The following is a 25386-nucleotide window of genomic DNA, read 5'->3' as shown; positions in this document are numbered from 1 at the left end:
GAGAGAGATAGAGAGAGAGAGAGATGAACAACCATCGTCAAAATGCAGGGAAATTGCACAGCATTAGCAAGCAGATAGATAGATAGATAGACCGACAGGCAGACAGACAGACAGACGGTCGCAATACACTACCCCCTTTAGATTTCAGCGGTTTGATTAGAGGCTAAAGCATGAAAAAATAGCTGAAATCACAAGTCAGTCCAATTGCGGGAGGAAATCACATTTGAATTTGAAACTGTGTCCCTTGAATATGTAATTTACACAGTGACAAAAAATCCCATTTCATTCTTAGCAGTTTTGCACCTTAATATAAATTCTGACTGTGACCTATGGCATAGGCCTTTAACCGTTTAAGGTGTAAGAACAAATATGCAATGGGAATTTTCTGAACTAAACATTCTAATGCTGTTATAGCAATCACTGATGGCAATTGAATGCAACGGAGTTCTGGAACACTGACTTGAATGTTGAAAAGACGTAACAAAAAACCTACTCTTCAAATGGTTAAGTGCCCCTGGATATACTTAATTAAATAGAATGGGCTCGTTGCGTATTAATGTCCTGCCTGGTTCTCAGAACCTTGCCGAACTTGGGTCACAAGGTCGATAGCCCCTGATGTGTTTTCAGTCAACAGCTAGGCCGATTGTGCACTGATTCCAATGAATCTTGACGCTAACGCCTGACACAAAATCCGACAGTGTCACAGGTCACGATTTCAAACGTCAAGGCCATGCAGGTTCCTGACGTGCTTTCCGGGTGCAAGTTTCTTTGTGCTTCGGCTGAGGTGTGTGTGTGTGTGTGTGCACGCGCGCTCATGTATGTGTGTGTGTGTGTGTGTGTGTGTGTGTGTGTTTGCATGCGTGTGATATATGCCATAAATATACCGTTCATATCTATTGTTCGTAAACACATTGGTTCTATCCTTATAGCTTCCATTTCATTGCACAACATGAATATGATTGTTATACATTTCTGGACATGTTGATACATGTGCTAAATTCAATAGAATTTCCAGTACTTTTCAGTCAGTACAGGTGGGCATCTGTCCACTTTCCAAAGAGGCAGTTTGGCAGAAACTCTAACTGCATTTTGTTTTATAAAGTAACTTGTTGATAGATTTCAGGAATGTTCAGGGCGTACTTACACCCAGCACGGTTCTGACCAGGTGTATGGGTTCAGGTGTATCCCTGGTGTTCAGGTCTAGTCATGTTGTTAAAGTGTACCCCAGGTGCTCAGGTTTACTTCCGGTGTTCAGGTGTGCCCATGGCATTCAGTTAATGCCCAGGTCAGTAGTAACAGGTGTGTGAGGTTGGTGAAAGATTTGGTGTGGATTCAGCCCATGTGATGGTCACCAGGTGCCTTTAAGTGACATAGAGGCAGGGCCTTCTGTCCATCTAAACATGCACATTCATGTGGATTGTTTCTTTCTCTCTCTCTGTCTCACACACACACACTCTCACGCATAAACACAAATACACACATGCACTGACACTCACACATACACACACTTGCACACACACACACACACATACATGCACACACACGCACTCTCTCACATACACACACACACACACACATGCGTCCACACAGACTCACACACACACACACTTCATAAAGCCGTTAGTGGTGAAACAAAGCTGACCTAGGTTGTTAGGGTAAATGATTGACAGGCCTGGCAGAGTGCAAACAGAGTTTTTTTTTTTTTCTTTTTTCTTTTTTCTTTTTTCCACACACCTGGTACAGATCAGTGTTTGTCGGGAACCCTGTTTGCATGGAGAGAGAGAGAGTGAGAGAGCAGTGAAGAACAGGCTGCGTGGAAGTGCGGTCAGACAGACGGTGCGGCAACTCCCCTTAAACACACAGTGTCCTGGCGTCCATTATCAACTGCCCCCAGTTCAGCCCACTCCACCACACCACCACCCCCCCCCCACCCCCAAACCCACAACCCACCGCCCGCCCGCCCGCCCCCCTGCCCACAAGCTGGCCTGATGAATACTGACAGCCCGGCGAGGCGCTTTGACCTTGCGACCGTGACGCGCGGTAACGAATGCAAACACCTGTCCCCACCGACGCCTGGCGTTGAAACATTCGGGGTGACGGCTACCTCCGCTTGTATCACAAGTCCTAATTATTAACCCGCGGAGTGAATCATCGCCGAGGCCATTAATCCCCGCTCGAGACGGCCGCTCTCCTGAATAATGACCGCTGGATCGGCTTTTATGGATTGGCCGCGTTTCGCTTTTAACAAGAAAAGAGAAACTTCGAAACTTCTTTTTAATGCAGTGCGGCCCGGCGTGACGACTGAGTGCTTCGCTAGTCAGGTCTGCCCCCGCACGTCTGTTTCCCTGGCTGTGTGGGTTTCAGTGAGGTTTAAACACAGTGTGTAACTTTATTTCATTTTCATTTATCAGTATTTATCATTTTACTTACCTTTATTTCTTCTTCTTCTTCTTATTATTATTACTATTATTATTAGTAGTAGTAGTAGTAGTAGTAGTAGTAATATTAGTAATAGTCAGTGTTACGGACGGAATTGGGGGGGGTCTGACCCCCCTAATTAAGACTTGGACCCCCCCCCCCCCCCCCAAAAGAAAAAAACAACAGGTCAGGGGTGTTTAAACATTTATATATCCTTCTTACCTGTAATCATAAATATTACAATATATTTCCCATCAGTGGCGCCACAGTAGTAGCAGCAGTAGCAGTAGTAGTAGTAGTAGTAGCAGTAGTAGCAGTAGCAGCAGGAGCAGTAGTAGTAGTAGTAATGGTAATAGAAGCAGTAGTAGTGGCAATAGTAATAGTAGTAGTAATAGTAATGGTAATAGAAGCAGTAGTAGTGTCAGTAGTAGTAGTAACAGTAGTAGTAGTAGTAGTATTAATAGCAGTATTAGTAATAATAGTAGTAGTATTAGTAGTAGTAATAGTAGCAGTAGTAGTGGTAGTAGTAGTAGTTGCAGCAGTAGCAGTAGTAATATTAGCAGTAATAGTTGTAGTAGTAGTAATAGCAGTAGTAGTAATAGTGATGGTAATAGTAACAGTAGTAGTAATAGTAGCAGTATTAGTAATAATAATAGTAATATTAGCAGTAGTAATAGTTTACAACAAGCACAGAAACATTTATTATAAATTGACATTTTGTTTCTCGATGGCTAGCATGAGAGGCGTCACATTTAAAAGGGAAACTGAATTTTTTTAAATGGCACTGGTGAAAGCGCAGCAGAGAGCATCCTGGCGGAATTTCCCCTTTCACTGTGCCGTAATCAACATGTTTTGTCTGGGGGGGGGTGGGGGTGGGTTTCCATACAATGCAGCAGGAAGCTGCCCAAACTGTGACTAAATCTGGCTGGCTCCCTTGTTATTATTTTTTTAGAACAAAAATAGAAAATAAACAACAAAAAGCATTATGCAGAGATGCCATGTTTTGGGCTGGGAGAGGTGGGTGGGGGTGCAGTGACAGTTGGGGGGTGAATTTGATAGGGGGCAGCCCCCCCCCACACACACACAAAAAAGCCACTGTTCAGACTCAGAACATTCCCAGGCACCGTGAGTATTATGCAGTCATGAATCAAAAACAGAATTATAGTAGAAAGGTCAGTTTAAAATGTATGTGCAGTTTTCATAGTTTCAGAGTTTCAAACTAACAGGATTGAGATCCCAGAAGTGGCCCTGGACATTTTTTAATGAATTTACTCAGGATCCAAGTAAGCAAAGCCTGGCTGCCACAGATCACACACACAAACACACACACACACGCACACACACAAGCACACTCAAAAAAGCACACACACATACGCATGCGCGCACGCACACACACACACACGCACACACACAAGCACACTCAAAAAAGCACACACACATAAGCATGCGCACACACACACACACACACACACGCACAGGCGCACAAGCATGCACACAAACACACACAGACACGCACGCTATCCCGCAACAGAGAGACAGAGAGAGCGCGACGGAGCTGTAGACGCCGGTGGGTTTTCCTCAGATCGCGGCTCCGTGACTGCGAGTCGCCGCGTTCTTACGAGCTCACGAAAGGCAGGGACGCGAGCCCCCCCCCCCCCCCCCCCCCCCCCGCCATCAAACGCGACCGGCCTTGATCGCGTCGCCGGAGGATTCAGTCGCGTCTGATATCCTTTCGGTCTGAGCCGCCGTGGGGAAAAAAAAGACTCCGCGTTCGCCGGCGTCTTGGCGCGAAACCTCTCGCGGCTCCGCGCGACCCGGCGCGGCGCGCTGCCTGTCGAGTCGCCGCTAGTTTACGTTACGTTTATGCGTTACATCACAGGCATTTAGCAGCCACTGTTATCCAGAACGACTTGCACAACTTCTACGCAGCATTTACATCGCACCCATTTATACAGCTGGATATATACTGAAGCAGTGCAGCTTAAGTACCTTGCTCAAGTGTACAACGGCAGTGGCCTACCCGCGAATCGAACCCGTGACCTTTAGGTTACAAGACCTGCTCCCGAACCCGTTACACCTCTCTCCTTACGTGTCCTTTTATCATCGTGCGCTTGTGTAACGTTTCAGACTCACGGCATTGATTTGTAGTCGTCGCAGTGGAATTCCCTTCTGTCAGAGCAGCGCAGGTAAAACGCCGTTCTTTGAGGCGTGGTGACAACACCATGGATGGGATTCAAACCAACAACCTTGTGGTTGATGGTGGAATGGAAATGTAAATTCTGTAACTCAGCGTGAGTCTCAGTAGTCTTCAGCCCCGGTGCTGGGGAGCTGTAGGCTCTGCTGATATTCATTTTCACTTTAAAAGCAGCAGCCAGTTGAGTAACCATGGTCTGAAGATGCTTCTTTTCAGACTATACCTGAACGAACTGCACCCACTCTGTGAATCAGTTCACTTAAATTCCCCTCTTTCATGCCACTCATGTTACATGTACCTCCATTCCAGCACTTATTGTAATTTGTATTTTCATCCTAATATTATAGCTTGTACTTCCCCCTAGTTTGGCTTAGCATACGTTAAGTCAGAATAATGTTCTCGGACTGTGTTCTCGGCTGTGTATAGCTGTACGAAATGAGTATTGTACCTTATTGAGCCTGTGTTTTATAGTTGTTCCAGTGACCTTGATATGCACTTTTGTACGTCGCTTTGGATAAAAGCGTCTGCTAAATAAATGTAATGTAATGTAAAGTGCCCCGTTGAGGTGAGTTGACTGTGTATTTGCCTGTTGTAATCATCAGTTCCGATGTTTTGGGTGGAGGTTAATCACAGGTTCAGGTGTTTTTTTGCTATGTAGACGACGGTGTACTTGTGTTTTTTGCTGTTCATGAGCCGCAATGAGCAGTAGTTTGTCCTTGTGAGTCTTTGGGCTCTGCTGAGTAAAATATCTGCAGGCTCATAGCAGTGTTGGCCTGCTCAGCCGGGCCTGTTTTTCAGAGAGGTGAAGAGGCTATCTCTACGGGATTGCATCATGTCCACAGCCTTCCTATCGCTCCTTCTATCCTCCTCCCTCTCTCTCTCTCTCTCTGTCTCTCTCTCATACATCCAGCAGGGAGAGAGAGAGACATGCACACAAATAGAGAGGGAGAGAGGGAGAGAGCAAGGAGGAGAGGAACATTGAGAGCGAGGGGGAAGGAGAGAGGTGCCAGAGGGTGATATAGAAAGAATGATGCAGAAACTGCACAAAGAACAGGGGGTTTAATGCATAGTGTATGACGGGCAGTAATAGATCTAAACTACACCTGCAAACGCTGTTAGCACTGTTAGCAGTGCTTCTGCTGAAGCATACACAGCCAGCAGGCTTTGTGTGGGATGTGTCTGGAGTGAGGCACGGCTGGGATTGGTCAGCACAGCTCTTGGACAACAAGTGTCCAAGGAAGGCCAGGTCACTGCAGGGTATCATGGAGCTTCCCCCGCTCCCCTCCTCAATCGAATTAGCTGAGCTGCAGTGCAAGATTGGGAACACTGTGTGGTAGGAGGAGCAGTTCTTTAGGAGGAAACTTAAATATATATTTTCTTCCACTATTGGGGCCTAACCACATAGCCGTATGTATTCAGAAATTTTTCAGTGAAATATTTTTTTCACAGTGAGCGTCTTTAAACACCTTTTTGCATTTTTTCATTGAATTTGCGATAATTTTTTTGTTTTTCCTTAATTTTAACTGATCACTCCTGGGGCTAGAATTAGGGTTATGCTGGAAAATGGTAAGTGTTAGGGCTGAGGCAAAATTACGGTTATGTTCAGGAGCTAGGAAAGTGTTAGTACAAGGGTTAGTCCTTGATAACTTTTTACTCTATTTGCATATTTTTCAGTGAAATGTATTTCAGAAAGAGAAATGGGTTCTCAGTTGACCGAACTGGTTAAATAACAGAGAACAAATGGAAAATAATTGTGATGGACTGTAGTTGATGGAGAGAAGACTGCATAGCAGCTGACCAGTGCAGAACGTTTTGTGAAATGTAGTAAACTGCTCTGTTAGGTTTATTGAATCTCGGTCATCCGGTCTTCGCTCTGACCTTCGCCAGTAAGGGTTCCCGCTGCAGACATATTCACGGGGGCCCTCATCATAAATGCAGATTGAATCGTTTCACGACAAGAACCGAGATGTAGGCAGACTGTAAATTGACCGTATCCTTGTAGGTACATGCAGCTGAACAGGCAAGCCTGCGAATCGGCATTTAAATAATTATCCAAAGGCCAGACTGTTTCCTGGGCCTTCGTTTCTGTATTTCCACAAGACTCGCACTTTGTCTTGTGGTAGAAACTGGCTTAGGCACAGTGCCATACTGAAGGTAGATAGGAATACCATGCAGGACAGGCTGATTAAAGGATCACTAAGCAACTGTTGAATTAATTATCCATTAACAAAGTTTTTAATTAACTAATTATTTTTTTCCCCGTGAAGACAGAAAGGTGTTAGATTTGAAATGGAACAAGCAGGTTACTGAGTGTGTTTGGGAATGAGGGTGTTGGTAAGAGTGAAGGAACAAGCGTGTGTGTGTGTGTGTGTGTTGTGTGTGAGAGTGTGTGTGTGTGTGTGTATATATGAGTGATCATACTGACTGTGGGTGTATTTCTCTCTGTAGAGTGCGGCTGCAGCGCCCAGCCCAGTCCTCGGGAACCTCCCTCCAGGAGACGGGATGCCCGTGGGACCTGTTCCCCCTGGATTCTTTCAGGTACTGCTGTACACACACACTCACACACGCGTGCGCACACACGCACGTACACACATGTACACGCACATACTGCAAGGACATGCACTCACACACACACACACTCCATTACACAGACACACACACACACACACACACACACAAGCACACAAAGAATCTCTTATACCCTACACACCCATACAAAAAAGGGTAAACATATTGCTGCCATTGGCACGGCATGTTCTCTGAAGTGTGGATTAAAACCATGGGAATGTTGCAGTCTTGGCTGGAGTTTATTTGCTTAAAGGGAGAATGCAAGGTGATGTTTTTCCACGGGGCACATTCTTTGTAGCGGAAACTGGCGTGGTGCTTCCTGGATCACAACCTCGGCTCGTTTGCAGGCCTGAACCTTGGCCCTCCCGAGCCGGTCGAACCAATCAGAAATAGGAACGCCAACGAGCCGCTACTGTACAAACATCGTGCGTGCTGATTCAGTGGCTCGGTTAAAAGATTCAGCGGATATCTGTCACGTGTCAGTTGGCCCTAATGCTGGTTGCGTTCCCGCTGTAGTCAGCTTTGTGGCTGCGCGGCTGACGTCGGTGGGGTTTTGTCTTCGATTTAGCTTCGGGTTGGGCCCTCCTGTCTCTTCCCTTTCTCAGACTGACTGACGTGTAGCTGCCCGGCTTCGATGGGGCGCGTTTTTATCGATGCGTTCTCCGTTACTGCTTTACGGTTGGGATTTTGTTTCCTTTTGTTTTGTATTGTTTCTGGGAGGCCTCTGTTTCAGCTGCAACATGCAGCATTCTCAGTAAGAATGAAGGATGTGTCAGGTTTTTTTTTTTTTTTTTTTTAAAGTCAAACAGAAGCTCAGCCGTTCGCGGCCTTGCCGTCGGTACCGTAATGCTAACCCCGCGGCCCCCTTGTTGTAGTGCTTATGAAATATGAATGATCTCTGATGCATGGAGACAGATGTGCTTTTTGAGGGACGCTGCACTTTTCCTGAGTAAGGTCAAACCGCCCGGACTGGAGACGAGAAACAGGAAGTGATTACATCATGCATCTGGGGCGGGAGAGAAAGGGGAGGGAAGAGGGTTGGGGGGGAGGGGGGGTCAGAGGGAGAGAAGAGAAATGGAGGGAGAGGTGGTAAAAGGAAAGGATGGGGAAAGAGTGAGGACGGGAAGGAGAGTAAGGTAACGAGAGGAAAGTAGAGAGTGAGCAAGAGAGAAAAGAGAAAGAAAATGAGTGAAAGATGGAGAGAAAAGAATAGTGGGCTGAAGAGAGAGGGAGATACTGTCAGAGAAAAATTGAAAGATTAAAATATTCAACAGACACACACACGCACACATCCTTGTGGAGCACTAGTACTTTTGTACTATAATAACACTTTACTTTAACACTTACTAAAGCAATAAATCTCGTGTAGCTTCATATTATGAGACTGACAATGAAATACTGTGATGCAATAACAGGGGCTTTAAAAGGGAGTGACCTGTGTAAAATGGGTGATGTGGCCAATGGGGGAGGGTTGCCATGAAAACGCACTTATGCAGCCTCCTCGGCAATGCGATCCACCCACCCAGCCCTCAAATCACCCAATCAGATGTCTCTGAAAGCAAAGGGGTTGGGTAGAGTGGTTTTGCTGTATTTGAAACCAAAACGACATAACTTCATTTGAATTATTTTACTTAATTATGAGGTTTGATTGACACAGGTGACCATGTGCTGGATGTTCACAGTGTTATACCCTGCAGGCTGAATATTTAGACTCTGACTCTTCATAATCTATAAAACTGTCAATTGCAGATGGAAGAAAAACCATGAACATTGTTGGCACTCCAAGCTCAAGGTTGCACACCCCTCTCTTTCTCGTACAATGGTTCTGTCTCAATAAGAACATGTGTCATGTTGTGTTTCTGGAACAGACTCATGACATTTGGGGTAGATCCATGGGTTTCCACAGCGATTTACTTGCAGACAGGGTACCTGTCCTGGTAGGATAGATGTCAGAGATGTGAGAGAAGGGCCACTGATGTGGGTGTCACACAGAGAGAAGAAAGTTGTGACGGAAACATGGTGTTTGGAGGTGCCGTTGACCGTGGTGCAGGATCCTTCAACCTTGATCCTGGACTGCCACGAGGACTGCTGGTTTTGGCTGTTACTCTGCACTTGATGATTGCAGTTATCTCACGACCCATTGTTTCTTTGGTTCTTTATTTTTTAAAGTTAAAGCGAGATCCTCTGTCTCTTTGCTATGATGTGACGCATTTGAATTTTGCTTTTCAAACCCAGTTAAAATGGCTTGCTCGGCACGGAAGGCACGTCGAACGCCTCGCCGCCTTACTTCTGACCAGGAACGGAATGGGGGCTCATTTGACTAGCGCAACAGGGATGAGGATCGCCGAGCCGCTATCGGGAGGAAGCGGACAGGGGAAACAAATCAGAGGCGCACCGCGCGTTCGGGTCCAGGTGGACCTGCGTCAGCGACGCGCTAGAACTCTGCGTGCCCGTCTCCTTATCTCCTGGATGGGTAATCACATGATCAAAGCCGGACGTCGGCCTATCGTGTCCATCGTGGGCAGTGGGGGGTCACTGGTCGCCATAAAAAAGACCAGTGTGGTGTGGTAATACACGTGTTACACGGAAAACAAACTGTGACCAAGAGCGATCTTCCGAAGAACCGATAAGGGGAGAGTAGAGTGCTGATTCGATTCGATTAGATTGGAATCGCGTGGCTTCGGACGAGTCCCCTTTGTGCTGAGTGTTCTGGGAGCGAAACCGCGAAACGTAACCACAAGCTTAATGTGCTCGCTTAATGGCGACATATCCCGCTAAGCCCGTACGGAAATGGAACCTTCTTGGAATAAAACGTATTATCGCGGTCAGGAATGTTGTCGCTGCACTTTACGATATATGGGCAAATACCGCAGCGCAGGTGACAGCGAAAGGTTATTTTAGTGCACGGGGCTGCTGAGACTTATGATGATAGTGTTATGATGCAGTAGTAGACATCATCACGGGCAGGGCACGGCCCAAATTGCTCTGTCTCTTTCGGTCCTGTCAAATCCATCATCTAAACCGTGCGTGTTGTTGGAAGTAAGGTGTCCCAGTTTATTTTTTATTTTTTCCTAGCACAGCAAAGGCACGGTTGCAGCAACCATGACACCTGTCCATCAAGGGCCAGTGTCCTCACCAAAATCCCAAAAAAGCATGTCTGTTACTAATTCACCTTGTGCCCCCTCCCCCCCCTTTCCCATCTATCAGAGTACTGAAGCCCATCATGTTTGCTACTGAAGCTCATGGCTGAAAATAAAAAAAAGAGAGGTAACTTTTAGCCGTTTAAATTCGCTATTGCACATTGTGCTAGTGTGTCGCTGAGACTATTTTCAGTTTTCAGCGAAAGGCATCCTCGGCAGGTCTTTCTCTTCTGCCGCAGAGCGAAAGGCATTCGTGCATTTAGGGCTTCAAAACTTTTCTTTCGAAAACTTTCCGCGCGCGCCGCGGAATAGATTCGCCCCCCCCCCGCTGTGTCGAACCCCCGCCCTCCCGTACCTGCCGCCTCCCACGGCAACCTTCACCCGCGCGGGCTCGTATAGCACGCGGCGTTTAACGATAACCCGCGGACGGGTGGCGGGAAATGACATACGATGTCTCCGTTGTAGCGGTCGCTAGCGCGGACGGGCGGGGTCTATAAACGCAAACAGGCTGACGGGGTAGCGAGCGGGCGCTCGCTCGCTCGGGCTCGACGCTCGCGTTCGCGCACAGGTGGGCTTTTAACGGGCGGTGATAACTCACGGTAAGGGCACCTGTCGCGGTCAGCCGGCGCGAACCGGAGGACTAAGGACTCAAAGTCGCGCCCGTTCCTCCGCGGACTCTGAAAGGGGGCGGCGTCCGCTCGGATTGATCGGCCGTCGTTAGCGGGGCCGCCGTCGCGGCGTTTCCAGCGAGGCGCGGCGATCGATGGCGTTTGCCAATATTTCTTCGGCCCGCGCTTTCGGAAAAACGACTCGAGCCCGCAGCCCACGTGGGCGGGCGGTCCGCTGCCTCATATTGATTATCGTCGTTTTTTTTTTTCGGGACTTTAAAGATGGTATCATGTCAAGCATGCTTGCAATCAAACGAGATCACAGAATCAGCACTCTGTGTAGGATTATTCCACAGCACTCTGTGTAGGCCTAATGTATGTGGGGTAGACATGTTACAGGTACATACTGACTGGTGTGGTGTATGGAGAAATTGGAGGTGAATACTGGCTGGTGTGGGGTATATAGATTGGAGATACATACTAGCTGGTGTGGGGTATATAAAGATTGGAGGTACATGGTTGGCATGGGGTATATAGAGATTGGAGGTGCATACTGGCTGGTGTGGGGTATATAGAGATTAGAGGTAGACACTGTCTGCTGTGGGGTATATAGAGATTGGTGGTACATACTGTCTGGTGTGGGGTATATCAAGATTGTAGGTGCATACTGGCTGGTGTGGGGTATAGACACATTGGAGGTACATACTGGCTGGTGTGGGGTATATAGAGATTGGAGGTATATACTGGCTGGTGTGGGGTATATAGAGATTGTAGGTGCATACTGGCCGGTGTTGGGTATATAGAGATTGGAGGTACATGCTATCTGTCCGTGTGTGTGGGTGTGTGCGTGTGTGCATGGGCGCATACATGTGTGTCTCATGTGTATCTCTGTCCAGGTCCGAAAAACATCAGTTTGTTATTTTTTATTTGCCTGAAACGCATGCATTTTGTTTTCCTTTTTTGTTTGAAATTTCCTCTCTGGACCCCCATGAAGTGAGATGGCTCTGTGTTATTTTCGCAGTCATGCTGAGGTGTGCTTGTTTTGCTTGTGTCAACGCGTCTGTTTTTAAGGCTGTGTTATTGTGTCGTGAGCGCAGTGTAAATGACCGTGTGAATGCGGAGGATTTTTAACTGTGTGCTGAGCATGCCTGTCTCACACAAGGCACAGTCACTGTGTGCTGAGCATGCCTGTCTCACACAAGGCACAGTCACTGTGTGCTGGGCAAGCCCGTCTCACACAAGGCACAGTCACTGTGTGCTGAGCATGCCTGTCTCACACAAGGCACAGTCACTGTGTGCTGGACATGCCTGTCTCACACAAGGCACAGTCACTGTGTGCTGGGCAAGCCCGTCTCACACAAGGCACAGTCACTGTGTGCTGGGCATGCCCGTCTCACACAAGGCACAGTCACTGTGTGCTGAGCATGCCTATCTCACACAAGGCACAGTCACTGTGTGCTGAGCATGCCTGTCTCACACAAGGCACAGTCACTGTGAGCTGGACATGCCTGTCTCACACAAGGCACAGTCACTGTGTGCTGGACATGTCAGTTTTATGCAAGGCACAGTCACTGTGTGCTGGACATGTCAGTATCAGACAAGGCACAGTCACTGTGTGCTGAGCATGCCTGTCTCACACAAGGCACAGTCACTGTGTTCTGGGCCTGCCTGTCTCACACAAGGCACAGTCACTGTGTGCTGGACATGTCAGTCTCATGCAAGGCACAGTCACTGTGTGCTGAGCATGCCTGTCTCACACAAGGCACAGTCACTGTGTGCTGGGCATGTGTCTCACATAAGGCACAGTCACTGTGAGCTGGACATGCCTGTCTCACACAAGGCACAGTCACTGTGTGCTGGGCAAGCCCGTCTCACACAAGGCACAGTCACTGTGTGCTGGGCATGCCTGCCTCACACAAGGCACAGTCACTGTGTTCTGGGCCTGCCTGTCTCACACAAGGCACAGTCACTGTGTGCTGGACATGTCAGTCTCATGCAAGGCACAGTCACTGTGTGCTGGACATGTCAGTCTCATGCAAGGCACAGTCATTGTGAGCTGGACATGTCAGTCTCATACAAGGCACAGTCACTTTGTGCTGAGCATGCCTGTCTCACACAAGGCACAGTCACTGTGTTCTGGGCATGCCTGTCTCACATAAGGCACAGTCACTGTGTGCTGGGCATGCCTGTCTCACACAAGGCACAGTCACTGTGTGCTGAGCATGCCTGTCTCACACAAGGCACAGTCACTGTGTGCTGGGCGTGCCTATCTCATGCAAGGCACAGTCACTGTGTGCTGGACATGCCTATCTCACACAAGGCACTGTCACTGTGTGCTGGGCATGCCTATCTCACATAAGGCACAGTCACTGTGTGCTGGACATGTCAGTATCAGACAAGGCACAGTCACTGTGTGCTGGACATGTCAGTATCAGACAAGGCACAGTCACTGTGTGCTGGACATGTCAGTATCAGACAAGGCACAGTCACTGTGTGCTGGACATGTCAGTATCAGACAAGGCACAGTCACTGTGTGCTGGACATGTCAGTATCAGACAAGGTACAGTCACTGTGTGCTGGACATGTCAGTCTCATGCAAGGCACAGTCACTGTGAGCTGGACATGCCTATCTCACATAAGGCACAGTCACTGTGTGCTGGACATGTCAGTATCAGACAAGGCACAGTCACTGTGTGCTGGACATGTCAGTATCAGACAAGGCACAGTCACTGTGTGCTGGACATGTCAGTATCAGACAAGGCACAGTCACTGTGTGCTGGACATGCCTATCTCACACAAGGCACAGTCACTGCACTGTGTAATTCACTCTCTAAACCACTTGGCCTGTTTGGCTGAGTATTCATACCCGTTCAGTAGCTCTGACAGAGCCGTCCTGGTCATGGCCTCACTGAAATCAAACCAGGAAGGAGAGCCATCTCCAGAGGCTGTTTCCTTTTTTAAAAAAATATTCTGTTGAAAAATGCAGGGTACGGGAGGGTGGAAAAGAACTGTTTTTATTTGGGGGAGGGCTCTTGAACTGAGATTACACCTGCTTAACGGACAGTACACCTTTATAGTGAGTGTAATTATTCACATCTTTCAAAAAAGGGATGTCACCTCAAATCTTTCCTTTCCCAAGAGTCCCAGAAACCACAAAAACCTGTTCAACGAATTCATTTGTTTTCTTAGCAAATATTGTATGTAACTGTTTTTTTTTTTTTTGCGGTGGATATCTTTCTCCCAATTGCCATTGCGCACTTGATCAAAGAGTCTTTTAAATGTAGGTCTCTTGTGTAATGTTGCCTTTTTTTCCGACTAATGCTTTCAAAACAAAAAGGGCAAAAGAATCTGGTTTGAAAATCTTACGAGAGGTTTCGAGGCAAAATTAGTGAGGCGCTGCCCTCTACTGGTGTGATGGGCACAGAGCGCACGGAATACGTCCCTGAAGTTTAATGGGAGAGTTTATGGCGTGTTAGCTCAAACTGGATAAACACTGATTTTCCTCAAGACTCTCTGGAGCATTTTCTATCACTCGGGTAGGTGTTGTGTTCGCTTGTTGCTGTCTCCAACCTCAAAATGGCTGACGCAAAAACCAATCGAGCTCTGCTCTTGGGTTGGTTGTGAGTCACCCATGCATCCCCCACCTGCCAAGCGAAAACCATCCATTTTTCTTCAGAATCCTCGCAGCTCGCTTCAGATGGGGTGGCAGAGAGAGGATTTATTTGACCAATAAAATCCTGGAAATGATTAGATGGCCTGTCTTTGGAGTTTGGCCAGGACACCAGGAAACCCCATTCTTGAGATAAGTGGCACGCGAACCGTAATGACCACGGCCAGCCGGGACCTTGTTTTAATGTCTCCTTTGAAAAATGGCATCCCCCACGACCCCTTGTCCCTGCACTGCCCTGGAGTGCTGTTCTTTAGACTTGGCCCTGAGGGGATGGTGCCCCCTGCTGGCCAGCAAACATTGCACACGGTTGCAGCGTGTTTTTCCGGAGGATGTTCTGTTGTCAGTACAAACCGGGCCCACCCTGGCTTTGTTCCGGGCATTTCTTAGGAAATCACTGCAGGGGAACATAGCTGCGGGCCAATTCACGGGGGTCAGATGTTCATAACCTTGAGATGAACTATTCAGAGTCATTATTCTCAGGCCTTGCTACAGATTCCCGAAAATACCAGCATTTTGGAGGGATTTGCTTTACAGAAACATTGTGGGAACATTGCACACAATGTTATGAGAGCATTTCACCTTTTTTAATATAGAGTTTAGTTCTCAATTTTTTCATGGTCTATTTTTTTCTGGGAGGTGATGCTTGTTTCTTTTTTTAGAATGTGTGCTTCAGAAAAACCATTTCATACTCTGAAGGACTGCATGTAGACATGTACATGTTAAACATACCAAAGTTAGTTATAGTAGTGTAGTGGCAACGTAGAGCAGTTTGAGTTTAACTGTGTTAACTGTGTTATATGTATCAACATAACATATCCACTTGTTTCATCATGAAATTTAATGAAAAGCCTATTTGAATAAGCGGTACATAAAACAGCATTTTAACTTTGTCAGTAGATTTTACAATTATAGATCTTAAAGGCTATTGTTAGTGACACCTGTTGGCCAAAGCATGGAATGGCAGCCGGCTATGTTTTGCAAGCATCGTGTACAAACTTGAAACAGCAAATTGAAAAATGAAGATTAAAATGTCTGTTTGTGGAACAAAGGACGTTCTTCAGTCTGAGCTCATCTTGGAGAGGGAGTGTTACATAACCAGTAATTAGTGTGAACTGTCCCACTTTGGGGAAGGGTGGGGGATGGAGGTTAGTGGGTGGGTTGGGGTTGCTGATTAGTCACTGGTGGGCTGTTGGAAATGGGAGGAGCTAAGTCACCGTGTGTCTGGAGTTTGCCAGCTTTTCAGCCACACAGTGACAAATCCAGTGTTTCTGCATGTGTGCCTTTGCAGTTTGAAGGTGTGGTTGGCAGTTATATAACATTATTAACTGTAATCTGCTTGCTTGAATTTATCTGCAGTGTTTTTTCTGTGCATACTGCACATTCGCCTTCTACACTGTTCCTGTACACACAGGCATTTACTGTAGCAATTCAGGTTGAATAAAAGCTTTGCTCTGGTGCAGAATGACAGTTCACTGCCTGGGAGTTAAACCCATCACCCGCTGGCGTGCTGTGGTCTGCTCCCATTGATGGTGAGCATCATAAATCTGCGCGTTTCTGTGGGAAATGTTGCCCTTTTTCGATGTTACATCCTGTTAAATGTATTTCTAGGGTGTTCTGGGGTGTTCATGAGGTGTTCCGTGGTACCCACCCCCATTCTTCTCAGATAAGACTGGACTGACTGTGGGATAAGACTGGACGACTTTCTTCTGTGGTCACCCTTTGGCCACTGGGGAATGAGGAACCAGCCTGTAGTCACCTTGCGTTCAGGTTATTCCAGTAATGTAAGAGTCAGATCTTTTCCAAGTCCAAGCCCCACCTCCTTATGTAGAGGGCAACTATAAAACCAGGTTGATCCTGGTCGCGGAGAGATTGAGGTCTTGACCCTGATGAGACACCGGCTGTCGCGCGCTGTTACCTGCCTGACCTGTCGCCCAGCGGCTGTCTGGATTCGGCGGATATGACACGGGGGTCAGCCGCGATTCCCGATGGGACACCTTAGCGAGGAGCGCTAAGTGGGCCTGGTACGTTTTCAGTGGAGTCCCCCGGATAACAGCCGTCAGCAGGCTAAAGCTGAGAGAGGGTACCGTAGCTCACCGAATCAACACACAGGCCAGCTCACACCCCCAGCGTCGTCCTGTTTGGGTTTGCATTTCCTGTGCTTTGCCATATTGATTGACAGCCAGTTCGATGGTTGCAGCTTTTGATTGATTGTTGATTTGATTTGACTGCCTCTGTGTCGCATTTGACCAAAGCACCATCTCTCACTCACTCGCTCTCTCTCTCTCTCTCTCTCTCTCTCTCTCTCTCTAGCTCTCTGAATTCAATTCATCAATAATGCTTTATTGGCATGCCAGTTTATTAACAATATTGGCAAAGGACTTCACAATAAAATAATTAGCAATGATACATAAGACATATAATTAATAGAGTGGAATAAAATAAATAGCCTAGATTTTTTTTTAGATTAATTAATGGGCAGCACGGTGGTACAGTGGGCAGCACTGTCACCTCACCTGGCCAGTTTCTGTGGCCAGGCTGTGCTCAATCAGTCTGTACATTTTCAGTTTTTTTCTTAAATTGTTATCAGTCACCGTAATCAGATATTCTGCTGTGGTGTACTTTTTTGTTGTCTTATGTCCAAATAGCATTCAAGCTTGCGTTGAGTTTGTGTGGTTTTGTTCCAATGATGATGTAGTTCTCTTTTTCTTTATTCATAATCTGGTATGGTCTAATTCTTTGAAATAATGTCTCTCTCTCTCTCTCTCTGTCTCTGTCCCCCCTTTCCCTCTGTCTCCCTCTCTCACCCCTCTCTCTTCCTCTCTGTCTCTTCCACCCCCCTCTCTCTCCCCCTCCCTCGCTCTCTCTCCCTGCCCTCTCTCTCTCTCTCTCTCTCTCTCTCCTCCCTCCCTCTCTCTCTCTCTCTCTCTCTCTCTCTCTCCCCGCCCCCTCTCTCTCTTTCCCCCCTCCTCTCTCTCTCCCTCCCTCTCTTTCTCGCTTTCCCCCCCTCTCTCAGCAGCAGTGGTCCATCAGTGTTAATAAAAGCGGGGTCCTATAGACATGCAGCCAGGCACGATATTGGCTCTGCTAGCGAGAGCGAACGGTGCTTCTCTGCGAGCTGCTCAATACCAAACCGCGCGCACGAATCCATCCCTCTGCCCCCCCCCCCCCCCCAGAGTTTCCGCATAAACCGTTTGATATGCTTGTTCTAGATACAAGGGATTGTGGGAAGGGCATATCCACGCCTGTTTCCCCTCCAAAGCGATCTGGGAGTTTCTTGCTTTTTGTCGTGTTTACAAATATGGGAAGTGTTTGACATGCCGAGCTCAGATTGCACATGTTACTGGGCTTGTAGGAGCGTTTTTTTTTTTTTTCTCTCGAAGCATCCCAGGGCGCATTTGGCTATGCTATGATCCCCAGTCATTTTTATAGGTTGGAAAAAAAAGGGAAAAATTCCGTGAGAACAGCGACTGTTCTGAGATGGCGGAAGGATGGCGGGAGTGTCTGGGTTGACGTAGGGAGCTACGGTGTCGCAGCGAGTTCCGACAGAGACCCGCGTTGCGGCGGGGGCTCTTAGGGTACCCCTTAATTAATTAATTAACATTAACATCAATTAATCATTTACGGCACGGGGCCTTGCTCCTCATACAGAAAAAAAATATATTTTCCAGTTATTTTTACACCACTGCGCATAAGAGCTCTTAGTACTGCGTGTGTGTGTATGTGTAGTGAGCGTGAGTACGGGGAGTGTGTGTCTGTGCGTGCACAGTAGGTACATACATGTGTGCTCGTGTCCTTTCGTGTGGTCTTTGTGTGTGCGTGCGTGTGCGTGTGCGTGTGAGTGTGTGGGCGTGTGTGGGTGTGTGAGTGTGTGGGTGTGTGTGGGTGTGTGAGTGTGTGCGGGCGCGCACGCGCGTGCGTTCTATATGGCGTGTCCTGTTTCTCGAAACGCACGGTGATGAACGAGCTGTCTTTTCAGCGCATTCTTTAAAGGAGCCTCTTCAGCGTGGAAAAGTTTAAAGTGCCTCTGCGGAGGCTTCCTGGGTCCCTCGCAGGGGCGGGTAATGAACCAGCTGCTGCGTCTGGCTCCTCAGCACTTTCGGAAGAGCGGGGTCGGACAGGAAGAGGAAGTGGCCGGGCCTCCAGAGCGCCCAGCGCCCCGTTCTTGCCGTGGATCGAATGTCACTCCGCGAGAAAACGCAACCCAAGAAAAAGAGCTACGCTGAACGTCTCGAAAAAATTGACACGTCCGATTTGAGTGGGTCGTTGACTCGGGGCATGTTTTCGTGTGCCCAGTCATCTGAAAAATAAGATCATGAAAACACGATGCAAGTAGGCTATTCAGCCCATCTAGACTTGCCATTTAGCTGCAATATATAGAGTATCTAGCACTGTGCCTAGCCTGAACGTGAATAACGCAAGGGTCTCTTCCTCTACTGTATCGCCTGTAGAGCTGTGACACAGGTGTACGACTCAATCTGTGTGAATAAATTAGTTCCTCGTATCCAATCAGAATTGACCTGCTACCATCTACATTTCCTCAACCTTATCACCCCCCCCCAGAGGTGAATGGTTGTGCTGCTGTGTTTGTGCTGCTTAATGCTGTATGCTTATGGCACCTTAAGGATTGTTAAAGTGCTATGGTGGATGGTGATTGTTCTGGAAGATTTTCTCCAAAAACTGCTTAGATTGCATTTGTTTCTCTCGCAGTATAATATGTGCCTGGTTTTTGTCCACCCTTGTGAAGGGATATGAAGAGCCAGCTGAATCCCTCTCTTCAGTTACTTCTGGCTTCTCTGTGTCCTCTAACAGACTGGCAACCGGGGGCGGAATGAACCGGACCACTGAAGTGATACTGGAGGGTTGCCATGACGGCACCTCCCCATTGGCTGGGCCGGGCTGGGATGTGAGGGTAGGGGACAGGGATTGGTGGAGGCACGATCTCTGCCTCTCCAGATCTTCCTTATTGACAGGGCTGGACTGGAAATAGTTTACGAAGCACATTAACAAACCAAATTGAGTTAAAGCAAGCAAAACAGCTTCGGAAAGACCCGGAGTCTGTCCTGTTGAGTCATGTTGCCCTGGGGAATGAAGTTAGGGGGGTGTGTGTGCTGGCCTGTGGCGGATGGATCTGTCTGACCTAAGGTTACCACATGCTCATGTGCACACACACTCACACGCAAACGCACACCCATCGTCTTATCCAGTGCAACTTACAATACAGAGAAAAGTAATGCATCCTCCTTGTATATACACACAAAGCACACGTGAGGCACATGCATGCTTCATTTCTGTCTTTTGCACAAACATGCAAATACACGCATGGTCTGTCTCTCTTGTCACATATTCACGAACACACACACACACACACACACCAACACTCTCTCTCTCTCACTAAATCATTGGGTTGATTCTCCTGTTGTTGCTCTCTGTCTGCTGACCTTATCTAAAGCTGAGGAGGAATCTCTGTGTTAGGCAGAGTAGCAGAGGGTCTGCCATTAATACCCACATTTTCGGGAGGCCCTTCACCTGCGTGATTGGTGCGAGAGGCCTCTCAGAACCTGGCGGAAAGGAAAGGAAAATGAAACGTGACGCGCTCATAAAATACGACCACATGTGGATTGCGTTATGGGGATTGCTTTTTTTTTTTTTTTTTTTTGCCTGCTGCAAAGGCCGCTGTTGTCAGTGAGGGTTGCTTTGCTTGTTGTGTGCGTGTGTGTGTGTGTGTGTGTGTGTGTGTCTGTCCAGTAGACCAAATAGAAGATATGATCTGTGGAGGGCATGTTTGTCAGTGTCCATTCGTTCCATCCAGTTCCTCCCATGTGGTAACCCCCCCCCCCCCCCCCCAAATAGGATTTCTCCACAGCGGGGAAATATTATCAGAGAAAACAAAGCAAGGGGGCCATGTGAACCAAAAGGCTGAAAATTGTGTTTTTAAGCGACTCTGTATCGCTTGTTTCCAGGGCTGAGCAGAACTCAGTCACCCCTCTCTCTCTCTCTCTCTCTCTCTCACACATACACACACACACACACTCTCTCTCTCTTTCTCTCTCTCTCTCTCTCCATCCCTCCCTCCCTGTGCTGTGTACTGTATGTTTGTAATGTGTGGATTTGCTCTTCTCTCCATAGGGCCCTCCTGGTTCTCAGTCATCTCCCCACGCACAGCCTCCACCTCACAACCCCAGCCAACACATGATGGGCCCTCACACACAGGTACAGTAACACTCAACACAGAGAGAGCACAGTGGCCTGCTCAAATACTGAACACAGAGAGAACACAGTAACCCACTCTAATACTGAATACAGAAACAGCATACTCAACACAGAGAGAGCACAGTGGCCTACTCTAATAGTGAACACAGAGATAACACAGTAAATCACTCTAATACTGAACACAGAGACAGAATAGTGACCCACTCTATTACTGAACACAGAGAGAGCACAGTGACTCACTCTAATACTGAACACAGAGAGAGCGCAGTGAACCACACTAATACTGAACACTGAGAGAGCATAGTGACCCACTCTATTACTGAACACAGAGAGAGCCCAGTTACACACTCTAATACTGGACACAGAGAGAACACAGTGACCCACTCTAATGCTGTACACTGAGATAGCACAGTCACCCACCCTAATACTGGACACAGAGCGAACACAGTGACCCACTTTAATGCTGTACACAGAGATAGCACAGTCACCCACTCTAATACTGGACACAGAGAGAACACAGTGACCCACTCTAATACTGAACACAGAGATAGCACAGTGGCCTACTCTAATACTGAACACAGAGACAGCACAGTCACCCACTCTAATACTGAACGCAGAGATAGCACAGTGACCCATGCATAACACAGGTATTTTAAGGCAGAACACCTTGTAACTCCTGTAACCCACCCCCACCCCCCGAGCCCCCACACACTTGGCACCCCCCTCTCTTTGTCCCGGACACTTATAAGTCACCCTGGCTTATATGTGAGGTTACCCACGATACACCTGTACATTCCGTTTCCTTGTCATCTTAATTCATCCCTCTCTCTTACACTTCAGTTCTTCACTGCCTCCCAGTGTGTGTGCGATTAATTTGTGTGTGTGTGTGCGTGTGTGTGTGTGCGTGCGTGTGCGTACATGTGCACGAGTGCGAGTACGATGCATATGTGTGTGTGTGTGTGTGTGTGTGTGATTTCTGTATATGTATGTGTGTGTGGTTGTGTGTGTGATATTGCTTTGCAGCTAAGTGAAAAAGGGAGGGAGAAGGTGACAGAGTTAGGGAGAGGGAGAAAGAAGATCCATAAAATATTTGCTTTATGCGTCCTCTTAAATTTTTTCCTGAGAACACCTGCTGTTATGGCCTGCTTCAGTGCCTCAGAGGATGGGGGTATTAAAAGGGAAGGGACTACCAATAAGGAAAGGGACTTTGGTAGGGAAAGGGGACATAAATAGGGAAGGGAACATTAATTCTGTGGGGAAGGGGACTTCATTAGGGGAGGGGACATTTAAAGGAAATGGGGCATTATTACTGGAGGGAAGGGGATGTTTATTAGGGATTAGAACAATAGTACTATAGGGAAGGGGACTGTATTATAGAGGGACACATTTTCAGGGAATGGGACAGTAATACTGAAGGGAAGGAGCTTTTAATAAGAATGGGGCACTAATACTAAAGGGAAAGGGATATTAATTGGAAAAGTGGCATTAATACTGGAGGGAACAGGATATTAATAAGGAATGGGGAATTAATACTAAAAGAAAGGGGCTATTAATAAGGATGGGGCATTAATACTAAAGGGCAGGGGATATTAATTGTGAAAGTGGCATTAATACCGGAGGGAAGGGGATATTTATAAGGAATGGCACACTAATACTAAAGGGAAGGGGATATTAATGGGGAAAGTGGAAATATTATTGAGGGAAGGGGATGTTAATAAAGAATGGGGCATTGATACTGGAGGGAAGGGGATATTAATAAGGGATAGTGCATTAATACTGGAGAGAAAGGGGTTTTATTAGGAAACAGAGAGTACAATGACTCTAAGGAGTGGAACATTATGTTCCACACGTGCTCTGAGAGATTCGGGCTCTCTACCTCAGTGCCCCGCCGTCACATTTAGAGATGGATTCCCCCTGTTCCGCACCATTGGCCTGAAAAGAGTGTAATGCCCAGGCGTCACGCTGTGCGCCTCAGTGGTGTGGGCGGTTAATGGACTCAAACAGGTCCTCCGCTCTTTATTGGAGACCAAGGAATAATCCCTCAGTCTTTTTTTTTTTTTTGTTTGCCCTAAAGATCAATCTGTTGGGATGTGACCCCATTTAAGAGCAGAGATCTTGGTCCTGACCTGGAACTGGTGTGTTAGAACCTTCAAAATGTCCTGAAAAACATTAACTGACAGCATTCAGAAATATGGCTTGGATGTAATGTTTTGTGGTTTCAGTGTAACAGCATAACTAAATTGTAATTAGCATCTTGTTAAAAATCAACAAATACAGCACAATTTGGGGAACTCGTTGCATTTGACCTTATTTTTGAAAATAGGCTTTTAAAACTTTTGAATACCTTTTTAATACTTCTTAAAAAATGAAGGTGTCCTTAATTTTAGTCGTGGGAAAATGGATGGAGACACATGGGTTCCACAACTCATGGGTCCTCAACTGTCATAACAGAATATGTTTGCATTGTAAATGTCCTGTTTCGTCTGTAAGCACAGGAGAAATCAGAAGCTCAGCTTTTCATATGCAAACGCGTTCCACGTGTCCGCTGGTGTCAGCACTGAGGGTTTCGGGATCATCGGTCCACGCGCATTGTGATCACAGTTCTGAGAACGCCTGCGATTGGTCTATCTCTCAGCTCATCTTTAATGAACATCCGCCCAATCAAAATTGGTCATTCGGTGTAAACTGTTCCTTCGTGCAAGAGCACATGAAGAGGTTACTGTTCTTTTTACAAATGTTCTTTTCGTGTTTGCCAGAAAATTTGGCAGGGCTTTGCACTCTTCTGAATTCTGCTCGCATTCTGTGAAAGCTGTTTGTCAGTCCCGCCATTTTGTCATTCGAACGCGTTGTGATGACGGTTATTAAGCTCCCAACAGATTTTCACTGGAAAATGATTTGACATCATGTGTCAGCCGGCAGCCATATGACCCTGTAATTTTCTTCTGTCTGATGCTTAAAGCTGAGCAGGACTGATGCTGTCTAAGAAAAATAAATAGCCTGCTCGAAGTTGTGTTGGCATGCCAATAGGGGGCAGTAAAGTGATTGGTACGTCTTTTTATAGAGATGTCACGGGGATGCCCGGACTCACTGTCCTCATTAAACTTTGTCACTAAGCACAAGGTTTAGGGGGGTTCTCTGGTGTAATGGCCTGTTCAAACCTGGCTCTTAGTGTAGTGCTGCATTCACACCACCCTGGTGTTGTTGTTCATCCCTCTTCACCTCAAACGATGTGTGGTAAGCATTCTGGAGTAATATGCACGTGCAGCAAACAAAGTGGTGCTACGCGTTGTCGGGAGTTTCAGCATTTTGACATCCTGTGAGGAAAGATGCTATGTAAGTGCGGTCCTGGATATCACTGTTTTGAAAAGCTTTCGGTTTGTGACTTCCTGTACTGGAGCTTCCGTTTCCTGTTGTTTAATTTTATGTTAAATATAATCCTTTACAGAACGTGTTGATTTCTTTTCTCCACAGCCATTCATGTCCCCTCGCTACCCCGGCGGACCCAGGCCTCCCCTAAGAATACCCAATCAGGTACAGCCTTTCCTCCCCCGCCGCACGTGCTGCTGGGAAATTGTCCTGAGTTCCACCAGAGAAACAGGCCTCTTTTTAAGGTTAATTTGCAGAGCCTTTCCTCGATGTATATCATCCATGAAGTTTACGGTTTCCACATTCAGACGGTGGCCGTAAAACAGAGTTACAATAACTCCTGCTCTCCCTCCGATGGACCATTTGCGCTTGGGTGTGCTGAGTTGAATCTCCAATGTTGCCGTTTCTCAGACCTGTCTGTTTAGTCGGATGCCAAGTTCGTCTACGCTTGAACCCCAGTCACGAGGACTCCGTCTGTGTTTTCGCAAAACAGGCTTCCCCAGGTGATAATTCCTGATTTTTCCGGTACATTTTTCCAATCTGGCATCCCTTGGGATTCCGCCCCAATGAAACAAAAAAGAGTCTCTCTGGTCCGTGTGCCTGCTTTGAGACTGTCTGCTCAGGTCAATAACTGCATTTGCTTTTCACACACCGTTCTGCTGTTAAAAGTTTATGTATTTATATAAATAATATATGAAATACTAGCTACAGTATATACATTATTATTCATATAATGCAATAAATAAAATATTGCTGACATTGTACGTAACCCTTACCTCCATTTTGTTTTTTTTTTTGTTTTTTTTGGTCATTTTAGTTATTTTAACACACATTGAAAGCGCTCTTCTAGCTGAATGTACTGTCAGAGTTTTAAAAACTCGAGAACTTTGGTACAAAAGCCCAGAGGATAAAAATCACAATGCTCATTGGTAAATGGAAAATAGATGCAGATTTTTGCCGTTCCTGAGAATTGTATTTGCTTATTTTTAATGCAGGACATACTGTAAATATAAATGGATAAGTACATTCGGTGATGCAAAGATGTATTAAGTGAAGCAAAGATGCTGGCTGTTTATTATAATGTGGCTGACTAGGCATGACCTGAAATGCACGAGTGGCACTCTAGACTGATGGCGAAAGTGGAAGCAATCAATGGCTATGGCTTCTTGCGCTTGGCGTGATGCTTCGCAAAGCGTTTCGACCGCCGTGGCC

General features: G+C 46.9%; 1 protein-coding gene across 4 annotated transcripts in view; it reads left to right on the top strand.

The window, feature by feature from the left end:
• si:ch211-130m23.3 (uncharacterized protein LOC558547 homolog) overlaps positions 1–25386 on the top strand; it is a 103698-nt gene that overhangs the window by 65974 nt on the left and 12338 nt on the right. For 2 of the 4 annotated variants that reach the window (XM_035379607.1, XM_035379608.1), the window contains exons 5-7: positions 7061–7150; positions 20725–20808; positions 24280–24339. In XM_035379607.1, coding sequence (XP_035235498.1) covers positions 7061–7150; positions 20725–20808; positions 24280–24339 — 234 coding nt within the window. The remainder of the gene's footprint in view (positions 1–7060; positions 7151–20724; positions 20809–24279; positions 24340–25386) is intronic. The other 2 variants (XM_035379610.1, XM_035379611.1) reach the window with 1 other exon arrangement.

Source organism: Anguilla anguilla, chromosome 10 (assembly GCF_013347855.1).
Source record: "Anguilla anguilla isolate fAngAng1 chromosome 10, fAngAng1.pri, whole genome shotgun sequence".
Lineage (NCBI taxonomy): Eukaryota > Metazoa > Chordata > Actinopteri > Anguilliformes > Anguillidae > Anguilla > Anguilla anguilla.
This window is presented reverse-complemented; position numbering and strand designations above follow the sequence as displayed.